At 44.8% G+C, this 19,381-nt stretch overlaps 1 protein-coding gene across 3 annotated transcripts in view; it reads left to right on the top strand.

Moving 5' to 3' along the window:
* Positions 1-19,381, top strand: part of EPB41L4A (erythrocyte membrane protein band 4.1 like 4A) — a 199,015-nt gene that overhangs the window by 171,100 nt on the left and 8,534 nt on the right. For all 3 annotated transcript variants that reach the window (XM_029053855.2, XM_029053856.2, XM_029053854.2), the window contains one exon: positions 18,361-18,480. In XM_029053855.2, coding sequence (XP_028909688.1) covers positions 18,361-18,480 — 120 coding nt within the window. The remainder of the gene's footprint in view (positions 1-18,360; positions 18,481-19,381) is intronic.

A 19,381-nucleotide genomic window follows, 5' to 3' on the forward strand; every position in this document is an offset into this window, starting at 1 on the left:
AGAATGAGAATTGGCGCTCTCAGAAGGTACTTGCCAATTTTCTCAATTATTCAATCTTTTTCATTATTATCGTTATTATCTGAGCCATCCTCAGCGCAGGATAACTATCCTTCTATTATTCTACTCACCCACCCAATGTACAGTCTATCATAAAACCTCACAAAAACCAGCCTATCACCGGAAAGTCACAATTACTGAGGAAGAGTCACATGTGAATGGATTAAAAAGGAGAAAATATCAAATGCATGAAAGGAGTTGAAAAAAATTGCCAAGAATTGTAATAGTGTCCTGTACAACATGTACATCAGTGGCATTGGAGAAGCACCTTGTGTGGTTTCTTATCCTGCCTCTGTTGCTTAGGAAAGCCAACTGGATGTATTTGTGTGAAATGAGAGCTCACTGGGAAATATGCATTTTGTGTGTGTATGTGTGTGTAGTTCGGGGGGAATGAGTGTTCCATGAAATTGTATTTGCCTTACAGGGCAGTAATGTACTTCTGGCAGTTTTAGCACCCCTAAAAGCAGCACTATACTTCCAAAAAAATCATGTATAACTCCATATTTTCCCAAGGGAAGGCACCTTATTTCACATTGTTACCATACCTTTTATAAGTGGCATCTGTTTCAAAGTATCAGTTGTCTTAGTCACCCTCTGTATGAATGGGAACAAGAGGAAGTTAGGTGGAAGGGGTTGGGATGCATTCCCAAATTTCACAACGAAGCCATCAGTAGCTCTCAAATACCGGTTTTGCTAATAGCACATTCCCTTTAGAACACATCTGTAGGCATTAGAGAGGAACTGTGGAATTTTTATCATAAGCTCCTGTCACATCCCAGCCTTTGTACATTAATTCTGTACTTTGGCTTGTCCCATGTGGTATTCTTGCCTGCTTTGTGTTTGCATTTTTAATCCTCTTTCTTCCTGGCACTCAGAGGTAGGGATGGCGGCGGGGGATGGGGGATAAGGAGGAGGAGAAGTCCATTTGAGAGTCTTCCTTGTCGGCTGCCCCAGTGCAGAGTGGCATTTGTTGTTGAAAACCTAACACCATTTCAAGATGGCCATCTGATGGGGAAAGGACTCATTACTAAATCGGTTGCAGTGACTTCAGCATTTCATTCAAATCTTCCTTCCCTTGGGGATTTCTTACCACACCCCTAAACAAATGCCTCTTCAGAATGAATCTCTTTGATCTGGGTAAAAAAAGTGTCTACAGGGAGAAGGGAAATTCCCAGGATGGAAATTGCAGTGTGCAGTTAAGATTGTCAATGAGAAACATTTATATATGTGATCTACTCTGCTGATCATTCCACGCAATGAACTCGGAGTGCTTTAAATGAAAAATACTATCAATGTTTTACAGTGATAGAAAGCAAGCCACAGACTTGCCCAGGGATGTCTAGGGGGTCGGGAGACGAGCGAGCTGAGGATTAATTCAGCTTCCTCTCAATTATTAGCCCTTTTGGTACATTTTTAGTGATTGAGAGCTTGCTTGCTTGTTGTTTTTAATGCAGCCTTGAAAATGTCCCTTTCCCACGCCAACAGGGTGGAATCCTTGGGGCCTAATGGAAGTGTTTTGGGCATGAGAGGCTTTGCTGCTCTCCAAGGCCCCTCAGTAATCAAGTCGAGCCGCACAAAAGGCTGAAGAATCTCTGGCTCAGTCTGAACTGAGCTGTGGTACCTCTGCACTGGGGGCAGGTCTGGACCCAGTTGATACTTGAGAGGCTCAGGCCTCACTTTCAGAAAGTGCTGCCTGGTACACCTAGTGTGTTGTGCATGTAACAGATGACCCCATGGGCTGCTAGGACTTGGTAGTTCCAGTGTTCCACCAGGAACAAGCATGTCTCGATAACCACATCACAGATCTCTAACAATTCTGTACCTGCCTTGCTGCAACTCCCTCCTGTTACACCCTCAGAGACCCTAAGGGTGGAGAGAGGGGAAACAGCCTGGCCTAGTGGAAAGAGCACGGGCCTGGGAGTCAGAAGGACCTGGGATCTAATCCCGGTTCTTCCACGTGTGTGTTGTGTGACCTTGGCCAAGTCACTTCACTTCTCTGGGCCTCAGTTACTTTGTAAAATGGGCATTAAGACTGAGAGCCCCGTGTGGTGCAGTCTCTGCCCTGTGTCCAACCTGATTAACTTGTATCTACCCCAACGCCTGGCAGTGCTTGGCATGTAGTAAGTGCTTAACAAGTACCATAATTGTTATTATTGTAATTATTATTATTATTATTATTATTAATGGAGACCACTCTGCAAGAGGGCTGGTGACAGTGGGGAAAGGCAGAATCATCCTCATGCTGTTCTTGCTCAACCCCCTAGCAAAAGGGGCCCATATCATTCTAAGATAGGCTGGGTGAATGTACCCACACTATTTGTGCTTGCCCCTACTCCAATCCCTGAAGGGGGTGGTGCCAACGTAATGTTTGCCGCAGAGGTTCTGGTTCTGTGTGGAGGTTCTGCTGGAGGTCTGGGTCGATTCTCTAGATTGTAAGCTGATTGTGGGCAGGGACTAAATCTGTTATATTGGTCTATTGTGCTATCCCAATGTCTTAGAACAATGCTCTGCACACAGTAAACGCTCAATAAATACGAGTGGTTGACTGATTTCAGGGCACCGTTTGGGACCCGCAGGAGCCCTGGACTGAACCCAAGAGATTCGATTGAACCATGATTAGCCACGGGAATAGTGCATATTGAACAAGCATCCACGTTGGGGTCTTTGGCTTGCTGTGTTGCTTCCTGGAGTGAGTTGGGACCCAGGAGACAAGCTGTGGAAAATGGAGAACCCTTGGATATGTAATCCATTTTGCTCTGTGGAGATTGAGTGCTATCTTAGGCTTTCTAACTTGGCCAGCAAAGACTGCATTTTCTTTCAAAGCCTCTCTTTTATCGACTTGTTAGGAAACACTTCCCATTAGGGTTGGACTCTTCTGCTTTTTAACAAAACCTACACTTTGTGTTCAAATTCCTTTAATGTTGCATCTTGCCTGAAGCAGTTTCTTTACAGCAGCAGCTTCAATTGTCTGCTTTTGTAGAATTACCAAACTACATGCCCCATGAAAGGCCAATGAGAGCATCAGGACCTTTCTAGCTTATTAGAAAAGAGTATGATGCTACAGAGCCACATTCTGCCTGGAAGGCACAGTTGCATCTCTGAAGATTTGGCCCAGGAATGCTTGCTTAGGCACTCACTGTTGAATTCATCAGGCGGTGGCTAGCTCCCAAACAGAGCCCATCGTGAGAGAACAATCCATCATATTTATTGAGTGCTTACTATGTGTAGAAAGCACTTGGGAGAGTACAGTGCGACAGATATGACAGACATATTTCCTGCCCATAAGGAGCTCATAGTCTAGAGGGGGAACAGACATTAAAATAAATTGCAAGTATGTACATAATTGTTGTGGGCCTGAGGGAGGGGTTACAGGTTGCGAGACAGGGAGGATGATGGAGCTGTCTAGTTATGGGTGAGTCAGGGGAGGGGCAGGGTTTTTGGGAGAAGATGAAGAATTCTGTTCTGGACATGTTTAGTTTGAGATGTCAGTGGGACAAACGAGTACAGATGTCTTGAAGGCAGGAAGAAATATAAGACTGCAGAGGAGGAGGGAAATAATAATAATGTTGGTATTAAGCGCTTACTATGTGCAGAGCAGTGTTCTAAGCGCTGGGGTAGACACAGGGGAATCAGGTTGTCCCACGTGAGGCTCACAGTCGTAATGCCCATTTTACAGATGAGGTAACTGAGGCACAGAGAAGTTAAGTAACTTGCCCACAGTTACACAGCTGACAAGTGGCAGAGCTGGGATTCGAATCCATGACCTCTGATTCCCAAACCCAGGCTATTTCCACTGAGCCACGCTGCTTCCCATCAGGGAAATCAGGGATGGAGAAGCAGATTTGGGAATCATCTGCTTAGAGATGGTAGTTCAAGCCTTGGGAGCAAAATATTTCTCCAAGGGAGTGAATGCAGCTGGAGAGAAGAAGGGGACCCAGAACTGAACCTTGAGGGACTCCCCCAATAAGGGGGTGGGAGGCAGGGGAGCAACCTGCAGAAGAGACTGAGAATGAGTGGCCAGAAAAACAGGAGGAGAACCAGGAGAGGACAGTGTCAGTGAAACCAAGTTGGATGTTTCCAGGAGAAGGGGTGGTCCACAGTGTTGAAAGATCGAGGAGGATTAGGATGGCAGAGAGGGCATTGAATTTGGCAAAAAGGAGATCATTGGTGACCTTTGAGAAGGCAGTTTCTGTGGAGTGAAGGGGATGGAAGCCAGATTGGAGGGGGTCAAGGAGAGAAGTGAAGGCAGCAGCTGGAGAGGAATGGTAGGAGGGAGATGGGGCGATAAACTGGAAAGAGCCATGTGGTCCAGGAAAGGGCCCCATGGAGAGGGGCCCCTACAGACTTTAAGCATTTTGTGGGAAGAGAATGTGTCCACTATGTTGTACTCTCCCAAGTGTTTGCAAAGTGCTCTGCACACAATAAGTGCTCAATAAATACCATTGATTGATTGACAGGCTGGTATCTGAGTAGGATTTGTTTGCTTTTTCAAATTAGGCCGCTAGGCAGGTCAGTAGGCTTTCAGGATCATGAGGTATTGGAATTTTTGACCTTCAGTCAAAGAGTGATTAAAAAAAGGACCACCACAGTTTTTTTCTGAGAAAGAGTTTGGTGCTGGCAGTGTGCTTTATCAGATACCCTGGATTCTGGTAACTACATTTTAAGAAAGAGATTTAAGTCCCCTTTGAGGAACAGAAACATTTCAGCATAGAACTTCTGGGAGATTTTAGAATCACACAATATAGTTCTCCATTTACTTTTCTTCTCTCTTCCCAGTCCTCCTCCTCTTCTTCCCCCCCCTCCCAGAGCTCAGCTTATCAATCAATCAGTGGTATTTATCAAGCACTTACTATGTGCAGAGCACTCTATGAAGCATTTGAGAGAGTAAAATAAAACAGAATTAGCAGACATGTCCCCTGCCCATAACAAGCTTACAACTTATTGAGCACTTGCTTGGTGAGCTGAACTAGGTGCTCAGAGGAATCACAATCAATCAGTCAGTAGTATTTTTTGACCGCATACTTTTGTGTATAGGCCTGTACTAAGCACTTGGGAAAAGAAAATAAGGCAAGGTCCCTTTCCTCAAGAAGTTTGCAATCTAATGAGCTTCTCTTTTAGAAGCAAAAAATGGAAATCCATTTCACTAACATCTTGGTCCTTCTCCTTGTGATTTACACAACAAAAAGCCCCAGGTAACATGCATAATCCAATGTCAGAGGTTATTTGGTTATTTTGAGTTGAAACTCTCTGTCCAGTTGTTTGGGAGGTGCTGGCTTCCTCACAGTCAGATTGAGCAGAAGCAGGAGAGAAGTACTTTTGAGAACTGGGAAGCAATTTTGCCTAGTGGAAAGAGTACAGTGCTTTGCACACAGTAAGCACTCAGTAAATATGATTGAATGAATGAATGAATCAGCACGGGCCTGGGAATCAGAGTTCTAATTCCAGCTCTGCCACTTGTCTGCTGTGTAACCTGGGGCAAGTCAAATTTCTCTGTGCCTCAGTTACCTCAGTTGTAAAATGAGGATTAAGGCTGTGAGCCCCATGTGGGGCATAGACTGGGTTCAATCTGATTAGTTTGGATGTACTATAGCACTTAGTACAGTGCCTGGCGTATAGTAAACGCTAAACAAATACTATTACAAAGGAAAAAAAAAAGGGCCACCTGAAGGTAGGGTCAAGGATCCCTGCCAGGGTAATGGGTGGGAGAAGGTGTTCTCTGACTTCAGGGAGAACTGTTCATTCATTCAATTGTATTTATTGAGCGCTTACTGTGTGCAGAGCACTGTACTAAGGACTTGGGAGAGTACAACACAACAATAAACAGTGACATTCCCTGCCCACAACTCTTGAATCCAGGTCAGTTATTCACAGAGCCTTTCCCAACCAAGCTCTGAATGAAAAAAAAATGTGTTTTTAAACCAGTCTTCACCATCAGAGAGCCCTGCCTGTAGAATATCCTCTGTCTCTGGAAATTAGACTCTGGATTGCTTATCGTTAGCTTTGATCTGCTGTGCTATTTGGAACTGGGAAATCAAGTTAAAAGCACCTTGTGTCTGTTTAGCAAAAGTGAATATAATGCTGGCATGATTAAAAGAAGGAGAGAAGAGCCCAGAGGCAACAGATTCCCAACATCTGAACTCAGCTTGCCTATAGGTCAGGAAAGTGACAGGTCAGTTTTCTGATGGGAATTTTTGACCCAATTTGCCTCCAAGACTGCCTGAGCTTGATCTGTGATCCAGAGAGACCATGGGCTCCATGCAGTTTTAGTCTCATAGGAGGGGACTAGCCAAAGATAGCCTACTTCCTTCTTCTGTATCAGGAGGGGAAGAAGTAAGATGGGGTGGGGTAAACCTAACCTGTTGAACAGTGCTTACTTTGTGATGAAAGAGGTGCTGAGGTCCAAGTGATATGGAATTTTATGTTTTCAAGTTCTATTTCTCCTTGTGGAGAGGGAACGTTATTACCAACCCTATTATATTGTGCTCTCCCAAGTGCTTAGTACAGTGCTCTCCACACAGTAAGTGCTCAATAAATACAATTGATTGGCATTTATCGAGCACTTAATGGGTGCGGAGTACTGTACTCCAGCATGGCTCAGTGGAAAGAGCCCGGGTTTGGGAATCAGAGGTCATGGGTTCGTATCCCAGCTCTGCCACTTGTCAGCTGTGTGACTGTGGGCAAGTCACTTCACTTCTCTGTGCCTCAGTTACCTCATCTGTAAAATGGGGATTAACTGTGAGCCTCACGTGGGACAACTTGATTACCCTCTATCTACCCCAGCGCTTAGAACAGTGCTCTGCACATAGTAAGCGCTTAACAAATACCAACATTATTATTATTACTGTACTAAGTGCTTTGGAAAGCATGGTATGGTTGTAATGACTTGGACTGTGCAGTCAGTCAGCCAGTTGTATTCACTGAGCACTTGCCGTGTGCAGAGCACTTTATTAAGTGTTGGGGGAGAATGATATGACAGACACATTTTGGTCAATAATATTTATTGAGTTTCTACTGTGTGCAGGGCACTGTTCTACATTTGGAGAGTACAGTAGAAATTAGTATATATGACTCCTGCCCTTAAGGAGCTTACATTCTTGTGGGGAAACAGGCACTCTTACAGATATGAGGAAGTAACAGAGTTTGGAAATTAGTTACATAAGTGTTATGGGCAAGATGGCATGTAAGTGCTTAGGTGATACAGAAATGCCAAAAGTGGCAGTTGGGGGATATAAAGTGGGGTGTTAGTAAATTAATCGGGGAAGACCTCCTGATACCAGAATGATGTGAGGGATGGAGAGGGGAGAGGCTGGAGCCAAGGAGGCTGGCAAAGAGTGTGATGCTTTAGTTGGGTTGTGACAGGTTCTTGAACCACCGTGACTGCGGTTTGGATGGAGAGGAAGAGGCGGAGTGTAGAGATGTTGTGAAGGTACAACCGACAGGATTTGTGACTGACTGAGATGCGGGTTTAAAGAGAGGGAGTAGTAAAGGATATTGCCAAGGGTGTGGGCTTGGGAGACAGGAAGGCTGGTGGGGGTGTTAGGTTTTATGATTAGCAATGACAACACAACTGCCCAAACGGAGGTGCTGAGGCCCAAATGAAGCACTGTTGTGGAAGGTTAGTCTTGAGAACCAATAACTTTGGGAATCCGTATTTAACATCTGAACTCGGGCGGATTTCCGTGATGCCAGCTGTTGGTCAGCTGGCCTGTCGAGGTCATAAACTGGCCGTTGCTTTGAACCCCAGACAAGGATGTTCTGCAACACAGACTAAATGGTGAGCAGGGTGAATGCTTTAACAGTTTGAACCTCATCGTGCTTTTCTTTTATGAAGAGTGAATTTTAAGTAAATGTGGCCCATATGCCCAGAATATTCAGATCGATGAGAACACGGCAGCTGAAAGAGTGAGAGACTGTTTATTGATTCATTTTGTGAACTGAAAGGAAATCAATATTTTCCAACAACACGGGCTTTGCAGCTCTTAATTTGATTGCCTCCAAGATTAAAATTTGTTTCTGTTTTGGAGGCCTCGTGGAGTGACATTTGGATAACAGCATATTGGCTGTGTTGGCTACCCTTAAGCGTGTGAGAACGCCATTATAACCCTTTGATAGCCCTGCTATGGGTTCAGTGGAAAGAGCACCGTTCTGGAAATCAGGAGACCTGATTCTAGAACCGGTTGTGCCAGCCGAGGTTACGCCAACAGTGGTGAGGGTTTCTGCCTGAAGAACCAGCTGGAGCATTCTGTGAGGTGAACGGGTCCAGTGAGAAATCTGAAAATGACTTGTCTGATGTGGACAGCAAAGATGGTAGTGGTGTCTGCCAGGCTCTGTTAATAATGTTGGTATTTGTTAAGCACTTACTATGTGCCGAGCACTGTTCTAAGCGCTGGATTTGCTTCAGCACGGCAGCGGCACTGCGCTGCAGTTACTTTGGTTGTAGATGGGTCCTGCCCGTAAAAAAACCTCGGCGTGCACTTTGCTGTGGGCTGTGTCCCTGCCTACCTACTCGCCTGCGGCACTCCAGGCGCCACCGAGAACATGACTGGCAATTCCTTTGGGCCGGTTCTCCATCCTGAATTCTCAGGACCAAGGCTCATCTCTCATCATTCCACGGTGGGAGACCGTACTCCAGGTATAGAGAACATTTTTCAGGAAAGGGATGCACAGAATTATGATGGATCTTTTAAAAGCTTATGCACTTTGAGATGTGGGTAGAGTTTATCCTTTGGGAAGCTGTAGCAATGTGTTGTTTTTAGCAGCACACTAAAAACATGTTTTCATTTCATGGCTCCTGGAATGCTCTATGCTGGGTTTTTCCCTTCCAAAGAGAGTGGACAAAGAACGGTTGTGAGATGTACCTAAGGAAATCGGATGCAAGATCAGTGGAGGGGCAGATGATGGAGAGAGAGGGAGAGGGTTGAGAAGAGCCATTGCATACCCAAGAATTTCCGATGGGCGGTTAAATCCCACAGTCAGTCATTTAGTGGTATTTACTGAGCACATACTGGATGCAGAGCACTGTACTAAGCACTTGGGAGAGTACAATAGAACAGAGTTGAAAGATACATCCCCTGCCCACAACAAACTTACAGTCTAGAGGACTATGCAGACATTAATATAAATGTCTGACAACTGATACTGTATAGTTTATAGATATGTACATAAGTGCTTTGGGGCTGAGGGTGAGGTGAATATCAAATGCCTAAAGGTCACAGATGCTAGCGTGTAGGCAACACAGAAGAGAGAGGGAGCCAGAGAAAGGAAGGCTTAATTGGGGAAAGCCTCTATCCCACGTATTCAGAGTCGGAAAGAACTGTTGCTCTTGATGAGTCAGGAGACACAAAGAGGAATCTGAGTTAACAAAGAGATGAATGTGAAGTAGAAAGCCTCAGGAACGGAGGAATGCTGGCAGATTGCTTGTTGAATGAGAGCAAAAGCAGGTTAAAATGCATTTCAAATCTACTTTTAAAAACAGGCAGAAGCAGAGATATAGTATGAAAGGAAAATTGCACCAAGGGTGGCAACAAATTAATTCGATCATATTTGAGCGCTTAATGGCGCTGTTAGTATGGAAGGATCAAGGAACAAGGAAAAAGACAGTGGCACCTTTAAGACAAAGCAAAAATAATTTATTTATGGTGGAGGTGGGGGGAGGTAGGAAAGGCAAATGAATTCTTTGCCTTAGTGTTCTCAGGGGAGCATGTGGACAGATGCCTGAAGCCAGCATAAATTTCCCACGGGAAGAAAAAACACAGAAAGAAATCAGGATTCCATTGAACAGGTAATCTGAAAATCAGAACTGTCGAAGAGAAACTGAAATCTGGAGTCTGATGGGACCTGGAATTTCACACTGAGCAGTGTGAAGACCAGAGAAAGGATGGGCTGGGATAAACTAAGGAAACATCTCAAGTCTGATGATATAATTAAAGCAGTTGCCCTGAATGTGTGCTCCACGGATAGGCCAGGTTTAGGAGGCAGAATGGTGACGCTCATGGACTTGGAGAAGGATTTATTTTGCTCTTCCCTCTGCCAAAGACTGCTCCAATGGCATTGATGTTTAACATGATCTTTCCCCCCCCCCCCAGTGTATTTGTTAAGCGCTTACTCTGTGCCAGGCACTGTTCTAAGCATTGGGGTAGATACAAGATAATCAGGTTGGACACAGTCCATGTCCCACTAGGGCTCACAGTCTTAATTCCCATTTTACAGGTGGGGTAATTGAGGCCATAGGTGCTTCTGATTTTCAGGCCCGTGTTCTCTCCACTAGGCCATGCTGCTACTTCTTAATATGAGTTAATGATCTGTGACTAAAGAATTTACCAGGCTATCTTAAGGAAGCCATTTATGAGCAAAACCAAACCTATCTGTAAAATGGGGTGTAAGACTGTGAGCCTTCCGTAGGACAGGACCCATGTCCAACCTGATCATTCATTCAATAGTATTTATTGAGCGCTTACTATGTGCAGACCACTGTACTAAGCACTTGGAACTTACAAATCGGCAACAGATACAGACAATCCCTGCCCATTGACGGGCTTACAGTCTAATCGGGGGAGACAGACAAAAACAATAGCAATAAATAGAATCAAGGGGATGAACATCTCATTAAAACAATAGCAATAAATAGTTTAGTACAGTGCCTGGCACATAGTAAGTGCTTAACAAATATCATTAAAAAAAATAAGCCCAGGTGGGAGGAGATGAGGTGAATCCCAAGGGCTCTCTAGGATGATCCATTTAGCAACACGGTGCAGTTTAGCCGATGAAACAAAACAATAACTAGGAGACTTGGGATAGTCTTATTAATTACCATCATTATTATTAATGCTTTTCAACTATTTCCCAGCCCATCACCACCTTTCAATGCCCTTTGTAAACCTTAATTATAGGATAAATGCAATTCAAGATTGAATGGCTTGGAGTGGGGGCCTGGTCAGTGTTGAGGCTGTGATGGGGTGGTGAAGTTGGACGGTGAGCCACTCACTAACTGGTATTTTGTGAATTTGTTTCACTCCTATGAATTGTTAGGGTGTCAGAGATCCAGGGTTGAAGGGGAAGAGAGAACAGAAACTCTTTCTTCCTCCTCCTCATTCAGTAATTTTTGTCTCTGCCCCTGAGTTCCCAAACTCTAGTTCTGGCTAGAAGTCTTTTCTTTCCCTAGTTGCCCCCGAGGCATCAGGGAGCTTTCTAGAGTAGGAGAAGTGACACTAGTATTCTAATAAGGGACCATTAATCAAGGGTTCATTGATTAAGTGGGTGGTCTGGGCAAGGGTATAATTTCAGACTGCAGTACACCATAGGCAGCCACTGCACACACTGCAGATCAGGCTCAGTTGCAAATGTTCCTCTGTTGTGGACTCTCAACTGGTTTTCTATTTTCTATGAATCAGGTTTAAATATTTGAGACAGTGTCTCTCCACCAGAAGGCTACCGTCTTTGACGCAAACGGGTTGCCGTGCATGTAACTGTATCGGTCGTCCAAACAGATTGGGGTCCAGGCTGATTCAGATCACTGAAGGTTTGAAAACCAAATCACAGTGGGTTAGCCAACTCAGATGAATTCTGGCTAATCTGGTTTGATTGCCTCGGTTCTCATCTAGCCTTGATTCAGATGACAGGTTTGGATAACCGCTTTTCTTTTGTATTCCCAATCCTGCTGCCAGGATTCAGGGCTGGGGCCAGATATGAGAGTGAGAGCGAGGGGGCGACTTTTTTCCCCGAAGAATTTCTGAGCTGGTTTGTCCTAGGACATGTTCTAGTGACCAGTGTTTCTAGGACTACCTATCCCAGAAACCGTTGGGGTGAAAAAGAACAGATGGAGGCAAAGAACACCAAACTATGGAGATCAGATCTTGCTCTGCTGCTGCCTTTGCCACAGGTGTTCAGCAGAGGAACTGTGTGGTCCAGTGGAAAGAGCAGGGGCCTGGGAGTCAGAGGTTATGGGTCCTAATCCCGGCTCTGCCACTTGTCTGCTGTGTGACCTTGGACAAGTTAATTCACTTCTCTGTGCCTCATCTGTAAAATACTATAAGATACTGCGAGCCCCCACATGGGACAGGGACTGTGTCCAGCTCGATTTGCTTGTATCCACCCCAGCTCTTAGTACAGTGCCTAACTCATATTAAGCGCTGAACAAATACCATCATCATCATGGCACAGCCTCTACTGATTTCATGGTGGGAGTGCCTGGAGTAGCTGGGCCTGCACTGCAGTTACAAGTTTCCCTGAGAAAACAGCAGTCGCTTGCTGCAGACTGTCAACTGCATCTACCAACTCTGTAGTATTGTACTTTCCCAAGCGCTTAGCTCAGTGCTCTGCACACAGTAGGCACTCAACGAATGCCATTGATTGATTGAATGCAGCTGGGAATCTCACAGAGGTGATGGCTGAGACTGGTTTGAGCTGAAAAGCACAGTTTATCTGTGAAAGGTTTGCTATTAAACTGCTTCCCCCTCAGCCTTATCTATCTGCGGGCCACAGGGCTAATTAACCTAATCAGTTGTCTCTCAAGAGTGTCTACATCTTGAATTTTGAGAAACAAGAATGCCAATTTAGGTGTTTATGGATATACACACCCGGCAGACACAGCTTATGTAATGCAGGTCTATGCGAATTGAGCATAAGAATAGTCTCTTAATTGTGAGTGATTTCTGTTTATTTCTGCCTAGAGGGAAAAGGTATTACAACTGAGGCTTCTTGACCTTTCAGATAATGTCAATTAAGGTGTGTAGTATTAAGAGGAAATCCTTCAGATTCCTTGGGTTTGTGCTTAAATATAATGAGAAGAGCAAAATTCTCCACTTTAGCCTGTTCTTTTGGCATGGGACATATAAATCATCCTGATATCTAGTGGTCTAGTGCATAGAGCACAGGCCTGGGAGTCAGAAGGTTCTGGGTTCTAATCCAACTCCACCACCTGTCTGCTGTGTAGCCTTGGGCAAGTCACTTAACTTCTCAATGACTCAGTTACTTTATCCGTCATCAATTACTTTAAAATGGGGATTAAGATTGGGAGTCCCATGTGGGACAGGGACTGTGCTCAACCTGATTTGCTTGTATTCACAGCACGCAGAACAGTAACTGGCACATAGTAAGCGCTTAACAAATACCCCCTCTACTAATAATAATAATAGTAACAATGGTAATTGTTAAGCACTTACTATGAGCCAGACACTGTACTAAGCACTGGGGGGGATACAAGCAAATGGAGTTGGACACAGTCCCTGTCCATGTGGGGTTCACAGTCTCAATCCCCATTTTACACATGAAGTAACTGAGGCCCAAAGAAGTAAAATGGCTTGCCCAAGGTCACACGGCAGACAAGTGGCAGAGCCGGGATTAGAACCTATGACCTTCTGACTCCCAGGCCCGTGCTCTTTCCACTACACCATGCTGCTTCTAGACTATGAGCTTGTTGTAGGCAGGGATTGTCACTGTTTACTGTTGTACTGTACTTTCCCAACCACTTAGTACAATGCTCTGCACACGGTAAGCCCTTAATAAATATAAGAGAGGCAGTATGGCTCAGTGGAAAGAGCCCGGGCTTGGGAGTCAGAGGTCATAGGTTCGAATCCCGGCTCTGCCACTTGTCAGATGGGTGACTGTGGGCAAGTCATTTAACTTCTCTGTGCCTCATTTACCTCGTCTGTAAAATGGGGATTAACTGTGAGCCTCATGTGGGACAACCCGATAACCCTGTATCTACTCCAGCGCTTAGAACAGTGCTCTGCACATAGTAAACACTTAACAAATACCAACATTATCCATTCCAGTCTATTCTTCATTCCGCTGCCTGGCTCATCTTCCTGCAGAAACGCTCTGGGCACGTCACTCCCCTTCTTAAAACCCTCCAGTGGTTGCCCATCAACCTCCACACAAAACAAAAACTTCTCACTCTAGGCTTCAAGGCTCTCCATCACCTTGCCCCCTCCTACCTCTCCTCACTTCTCTCTTTCTACCGCCCACCCCGTAGGCTCCACTCCTCTGCCGCCCACCTCCCCACTGTCCCCCGTTCTTGCCTATCCCGCCGTTGACCCCGGCCCACGTCCTCCCGCTGTCCTGAAATGCCCTCCCTCCTCACCTCCACCAAACTAACTCTCTTCCCCTCTTCAAAGCCGTACTGAGAGCTCACCTCCTCCAAGAGGCCTTCCCAGACTGAGATTCCCCTTTTCCCTCTGCTGCCTCTCTGCCCCCCCACCTTTCACCTCCCCTCAGCTAAGCCCCCTTTCCCCCCCCCTTTCCCTCTGCTCCTCCCCCTCTCCCTTCCCCTCCCTTCAGCACTGTGCTCATCCCTTCATTTGTATATATTTTTATTACCCTATTTATTTTGTTAATGAGATGTACATCCCCTTGATTCTATTTATTGCTATTGTTTTTGTCTGTCTCCCCCGATTAGACTGTAAGCCCGTCAATGGGCAGGGATTGTCTCTCTCTGTTGCCAAATTGTACATTCCAAGCACTTAGTACAGTGCTCTGCACATAGTAAGCGCTCAATAAATACTATTGAGTGAATGAATAATTGAATGAATGAATGAAATACCACGATTAATGATGTAATAATAATTATAATAATAATAAAGACCCCAGGGCCTTTCCCTCCTGCTATAGCTTTCTCCAAGTAAAAGTAGCCTTAGAAATAGGGCTCCCTGGAAAGTGACATATTTCTGTCTCTGCTGTCTTTTCAGTATTGTAGGGAAAGTGTTTCCCAGTTGCAATTGCTTCAGTCGTCCACATTGGTTTCAAGAATGAGAGGTTTTTTTTTTCTTTATAAAGCAAATTGGCCACAGAGAGAAACTGACATGTATAGTGCCTCATTTTCAACAGGAGTGTGTAGGCCCGATCTGTGGGAGAATCTAGTCATGTGACTCCAAGTGGTACACCTCCTCATTTGTGTGACATTTCCCTCTTGGAGTATTTCTAGTTTGACTCTTTGTGCTATAAATATGATTTCCAGTCCCTCCGTGCTTGACGAGGGGGAAATCACCATGAAAGAGAAAAAGATGTTGTTTAATCTATGAAAAATACCGTAAAACCATCTCGTTAATCACCAAATAGCTCTTTAAAAAAATGAAAACCAAAGGAGGAAATAGACACAGTTTAAAGGCTCGAAATGGGTCTCAGTTTTTTTTTTTCCACTTAATGCATTTCCCCTTTTAACCCAGGAGGAATTAAATAGTTCCTCTCCTCCCCTCTCTTACTCCCTCTCTCACCCCACAATCTGATGGCGTCTTTTTCATCATTAATTTTCCTTTAGTTTTGTCTGTTTCAATAGCCAACTGCTGGCTACTTGGACTAGTATATGAAATGAATCATTGCCTTCGGTTCACTGACTTGGGGATGTGAGCCAGTTTAAACACATATCACCCTGACTGTTGTCTAACGGCTAAAACGGGGCAATCCAAATAGACCTTATTCAGAAAACAAAATCTTTGGGGTTGTTCTTTTTTAGCTTTGCCTTTTGTGCTGACCAAATCACATTATATAACTGTGGACCGTGATTTGGTCAACATAAAAGGCTGCTGTCAGATAGTGTCCTAGAGAATTTGGGTTTTAGTTCATGGAGTGAAAACCACTGTCACTCTGCTTTTTGAAGCAGTTAAATCAGTTGTGTTGAAATGAACCTAATAAATAGTAGGCACTTGGTCATTTGCCACTGCATTTTAATGCACTGTATTATCCACACAGCTGAATTATTGGAAATAGACTAAATGAGCAGATAGCGGAAATGATTATGGCCAACTTTACTAAGGATGCCAGATTTCTTCATTATGGTCAGGGAATGTATCCGCTAATTCTGTTGTATTGTACTCTCCCAAGTGCTTTGTACAGTGCTCTGCACACAATAAGCACCTGATAAATACCATTGATTAATTTGTTTGGGTGTCTGAAAATCAGGGACTGCTTGGGTCCTATTTTTTCAGCCATTCGTGCAGTTTTCAGATAATCTGTCCCCTATCTAGTACTGAGGGAGAGGGGAGGAGGGAGGTTTGGCAAAGAGGTGTCTGTTGACCTAGATTAAGCTCCACATGGGCCCAGGGCTGGTTGATTTTTGCAGGGATCCCACGTGATGTGTGGCATAAAGATGTCATGCTGCATATGAGAGAGAGAGAGAGAGAAAGAGAGAAAAAGAAAGAGAGAGATTTCCTCCAGAATCTCCAAAACCAGACCCTCCCCACCCCTTGACAGATTACCCCAGAACCTGGGATGAGGATGATATCCATGGACATCCAGACTCAGCTGGCGGCACACTCAGCCCTCCAGTGGGATTTTACTCCATGCCCCATGAAGGTTTGATCCACTTGTTAGTGGTCAGTTCAAATAAGCAGCCAACCAGGGGCCTCCCAGCTGGCTGGACAGGGGATAAACACCCTGCCCATAATGAACAAATCTGGTATCCTTAGTAAAGCCAGCCATGATCATTTACTCTATTTCCAATAATTCAACTCTATTTCCAGTGATACAGTGCATTAAAATGAATGCAGCTGGGAGGTAGGAAACTGCTTTTTTCCTCCATGTCAGGAATTTGGAGACACCCCCTGGTTGCCATGGAGGTCTTACTGGTGCCTTTTCATGCCAGTTCTGACTGGAGGTTACTTTCTCACCAGTCCCCCACTGCTGCTGTTCCTGTTTATGCTCCCCAAACCTCTTCCTGTCCCTCCCCTCCCCCTTCCCCAAGGGAAGCAGCAACTACACCACGATTTTGTGGTAGAGATGGGGGATGAGAAAGGGAAACCCAGCCAGCTGAGCTTTTCCAGGCAAGGATGGCAAGCCCCAGGCAGCACCCCGGATGTCACTGTCCATCAGGGTGAAGAGGACTTCCATGGTCTCCTTCCCCAGAGATGCTCTCCCCTGTTCTTCTTCCATCCTCACCTTCCTTCCTTGTCCTTTTCCAAATTCATATCCTATTGCCTGAGTGCAGGCCACTCTCTCTGCCAATCACAGGCCAGAAAATCCATCTGCGCCTGAGGGTAGGTAGCTTTTGGTGGAGGTTGCAGCTGCATTAATCTGGCCCCGTGGGTCCTATATTCATGAGTGCTGTCAGTAGCCACCCTATGGAGTGGAGTCCAGAACTCCCAGGCCCCAGCTCTGGATCTAAAACAGGACCCAGGGGTGCCTCGGTGTAATGGATTTTGTTTTTAAATCCTGCCCCATCTCCTTCTCGCTCAGAGTCCCAGGCTCTTCCACGGCTGAAAATCTGCCGGTTATCAGTGAATGCTTCACCTCAAGGTTTAAGCTTTATTTAATTGGTTTAGGATAATGTCTTGAATGTGTTTTGATATTTCTTATATTGAGTTGGTCGATCATGTTTATTGAGTGCTTACTGTGTGCAGAGCGCTGTACTGTGCACTTGGAAGAGTATAATATAATAGGCACATTCCCTGGCCACAAACAGCTTATAGTCTAGAGGGGGAGACAGACATTAATATAAATAAATGAATTACAGATATGTACATAAGTGCTGTGGGGCTGGGAGTGGGGGATGAATAAAGAGAGCAAGTCAGGGCGATGCAGAAGGGAGTGGGTCAAGAGGAAAGGAGGGCTTAATCAGGGAAGGCCTCTTGGAGTTGTTCCTTCAATAAGGCTTTGAAAGAGGGCAGAGTATTTGCATATATATAATATCAAAACACACTTACATCTATATAATGATTCAATCGGTTTTCTTCTGCCTTAATATACTTATGCACAAGTAAAATAGGAAAACTCTGTGGATCCACTACCAGAATGATTGCAGATGGAGGTGGCGTTCTGGGAGAGATGTGTCCATGGCGTCGCTATGGGTCCGAGATGACTCGACGGCATAAGACAAGACAAGGCAAAATCAGAAAGCTGAAAAGGAGTACTGTGTGTTTCATGTGCATAGCTCCATCTAGGCAGGTTCAAGGTATCTGACAGTGCATTGCAAGATAGAAATGATCAAAGTGGCTTAGTGAAAAGAGCTTGGACCTGGGAATCAGAGAACCTGGGTTCTAAGCCCAGCTCTACCAGTTTCCTGCTGTATGACCTTGAGCAAGTCACAACTTCTCTGTGCCTCAGTTACCACATTTGTAAAATAAGGATTCGGTACTTGGTCTCCTTCCTACTTAGAATTTGAGCCTCATGTGGGACAGGGACTGTCCAACCTGATTAACCTGTATCTACCCCAGTGCTTAGAAAGGTACTCGACACGTGATAAGTGCTTAAAAAATACCACAATAATAATATTGGAATTCCTCCTTTAGAAATTACTTATGAAGCAAGTATATCATGAATCTAAGAACAGGGTCTCAAGCTGATGTAACTTTGGGCAATACACTTTTCTTTCAGGATCCGGCAGGAGAATGATATGGTTGATTCAGCTCCTCAGTGGGAAGCGGTTTTGAGGCGACAGAAGGAAAAAAACCAAGCTGATCCCAACAACAGAAGATCCAGACACAGATCTCGTTCGTATGTGAATTTTTCTTATATCATGTTTATAAAAACTAAGATTGTAGTAGTTCAGCAGGCAATTCCATCAATTAATCGGATATATTTAGCACTTACTGTGTGCAGAGCACAGAACTGAGCGCTTGGAAAACTACGACATAACAATATAACAGAGTTGGTAGACATGTTCCCTGCCCGCAACGAGCTGTCTCTGGGTGTATCGTAGAGTCTTTAAAACTACTCTCATTTTTAGCGACAACCCCAAATTCACTCATAAATCCTGCTTATTCGCCTGTTTTGGGCATAATTTCTGGGTTACAGCACAATCAAAGCACACCAACCCCAATGCCCTCCCTCACTCTCCCTTCCCCCCGCCCCCACTCACACACTTGAATTTTTCCCCAAAGAATACTCCACAAATCAATCAATCAATTATATTTATTGAGCACTTACTGTGTACAGAGCACTGTACTGAGCACTTCTAGGAATTGTTTCCTTTGTGCTAGGTGGATGTTATTGAGAAAATAGCGGCATAACTCAATTTCTGACAGCAGAACCTCTCAGATGTTCTTCCAGATTGAACCAGATGCTAATATCTTCCCATCAAATTACCATTTGTAAGCAGTTGTCAGTGAGTGATTCATTACACTCTAGTGTTTGAGTGCTCATGGGGTTGCTAAGCAATGCCCTAGGTCTGTACCCCTGCCCAGGGAGATTGCCAGTTCCCAAAATTAATTGTCCTTGAACTGATAAAAAGTTTTTTTTTTTCCTTAATCTGTGCCCCATCTGGGCTCTGGGGCCCAGGGAGCAGAGAGTTCTTTGAAGTGAACTCGGAAAACTGGTGATTTCTCTGTGTCCCTGGAGTGGCTGGAGGTCTGGCATTACTCATGGAGGGGGCCATTAAGGGGAAAGCAAGTAGCTC

The sequence above is a fragment of the Ornithorhynchus anatinus genome, chromosome X3 (genome assembly GCF_004115215.2).
Source record: "Ornithorhynchus anatinus isolate Pmale09 chromosome X3, mOrnAna1.pri.v4, whole genome shotgun sequence".
NCBI lineage: Eukaryota > Metazoa > Chordata > Mammalia > Monotremata > Ornithorhynchidae > Ornithorhynchus > Ornithorhynchus anatinus.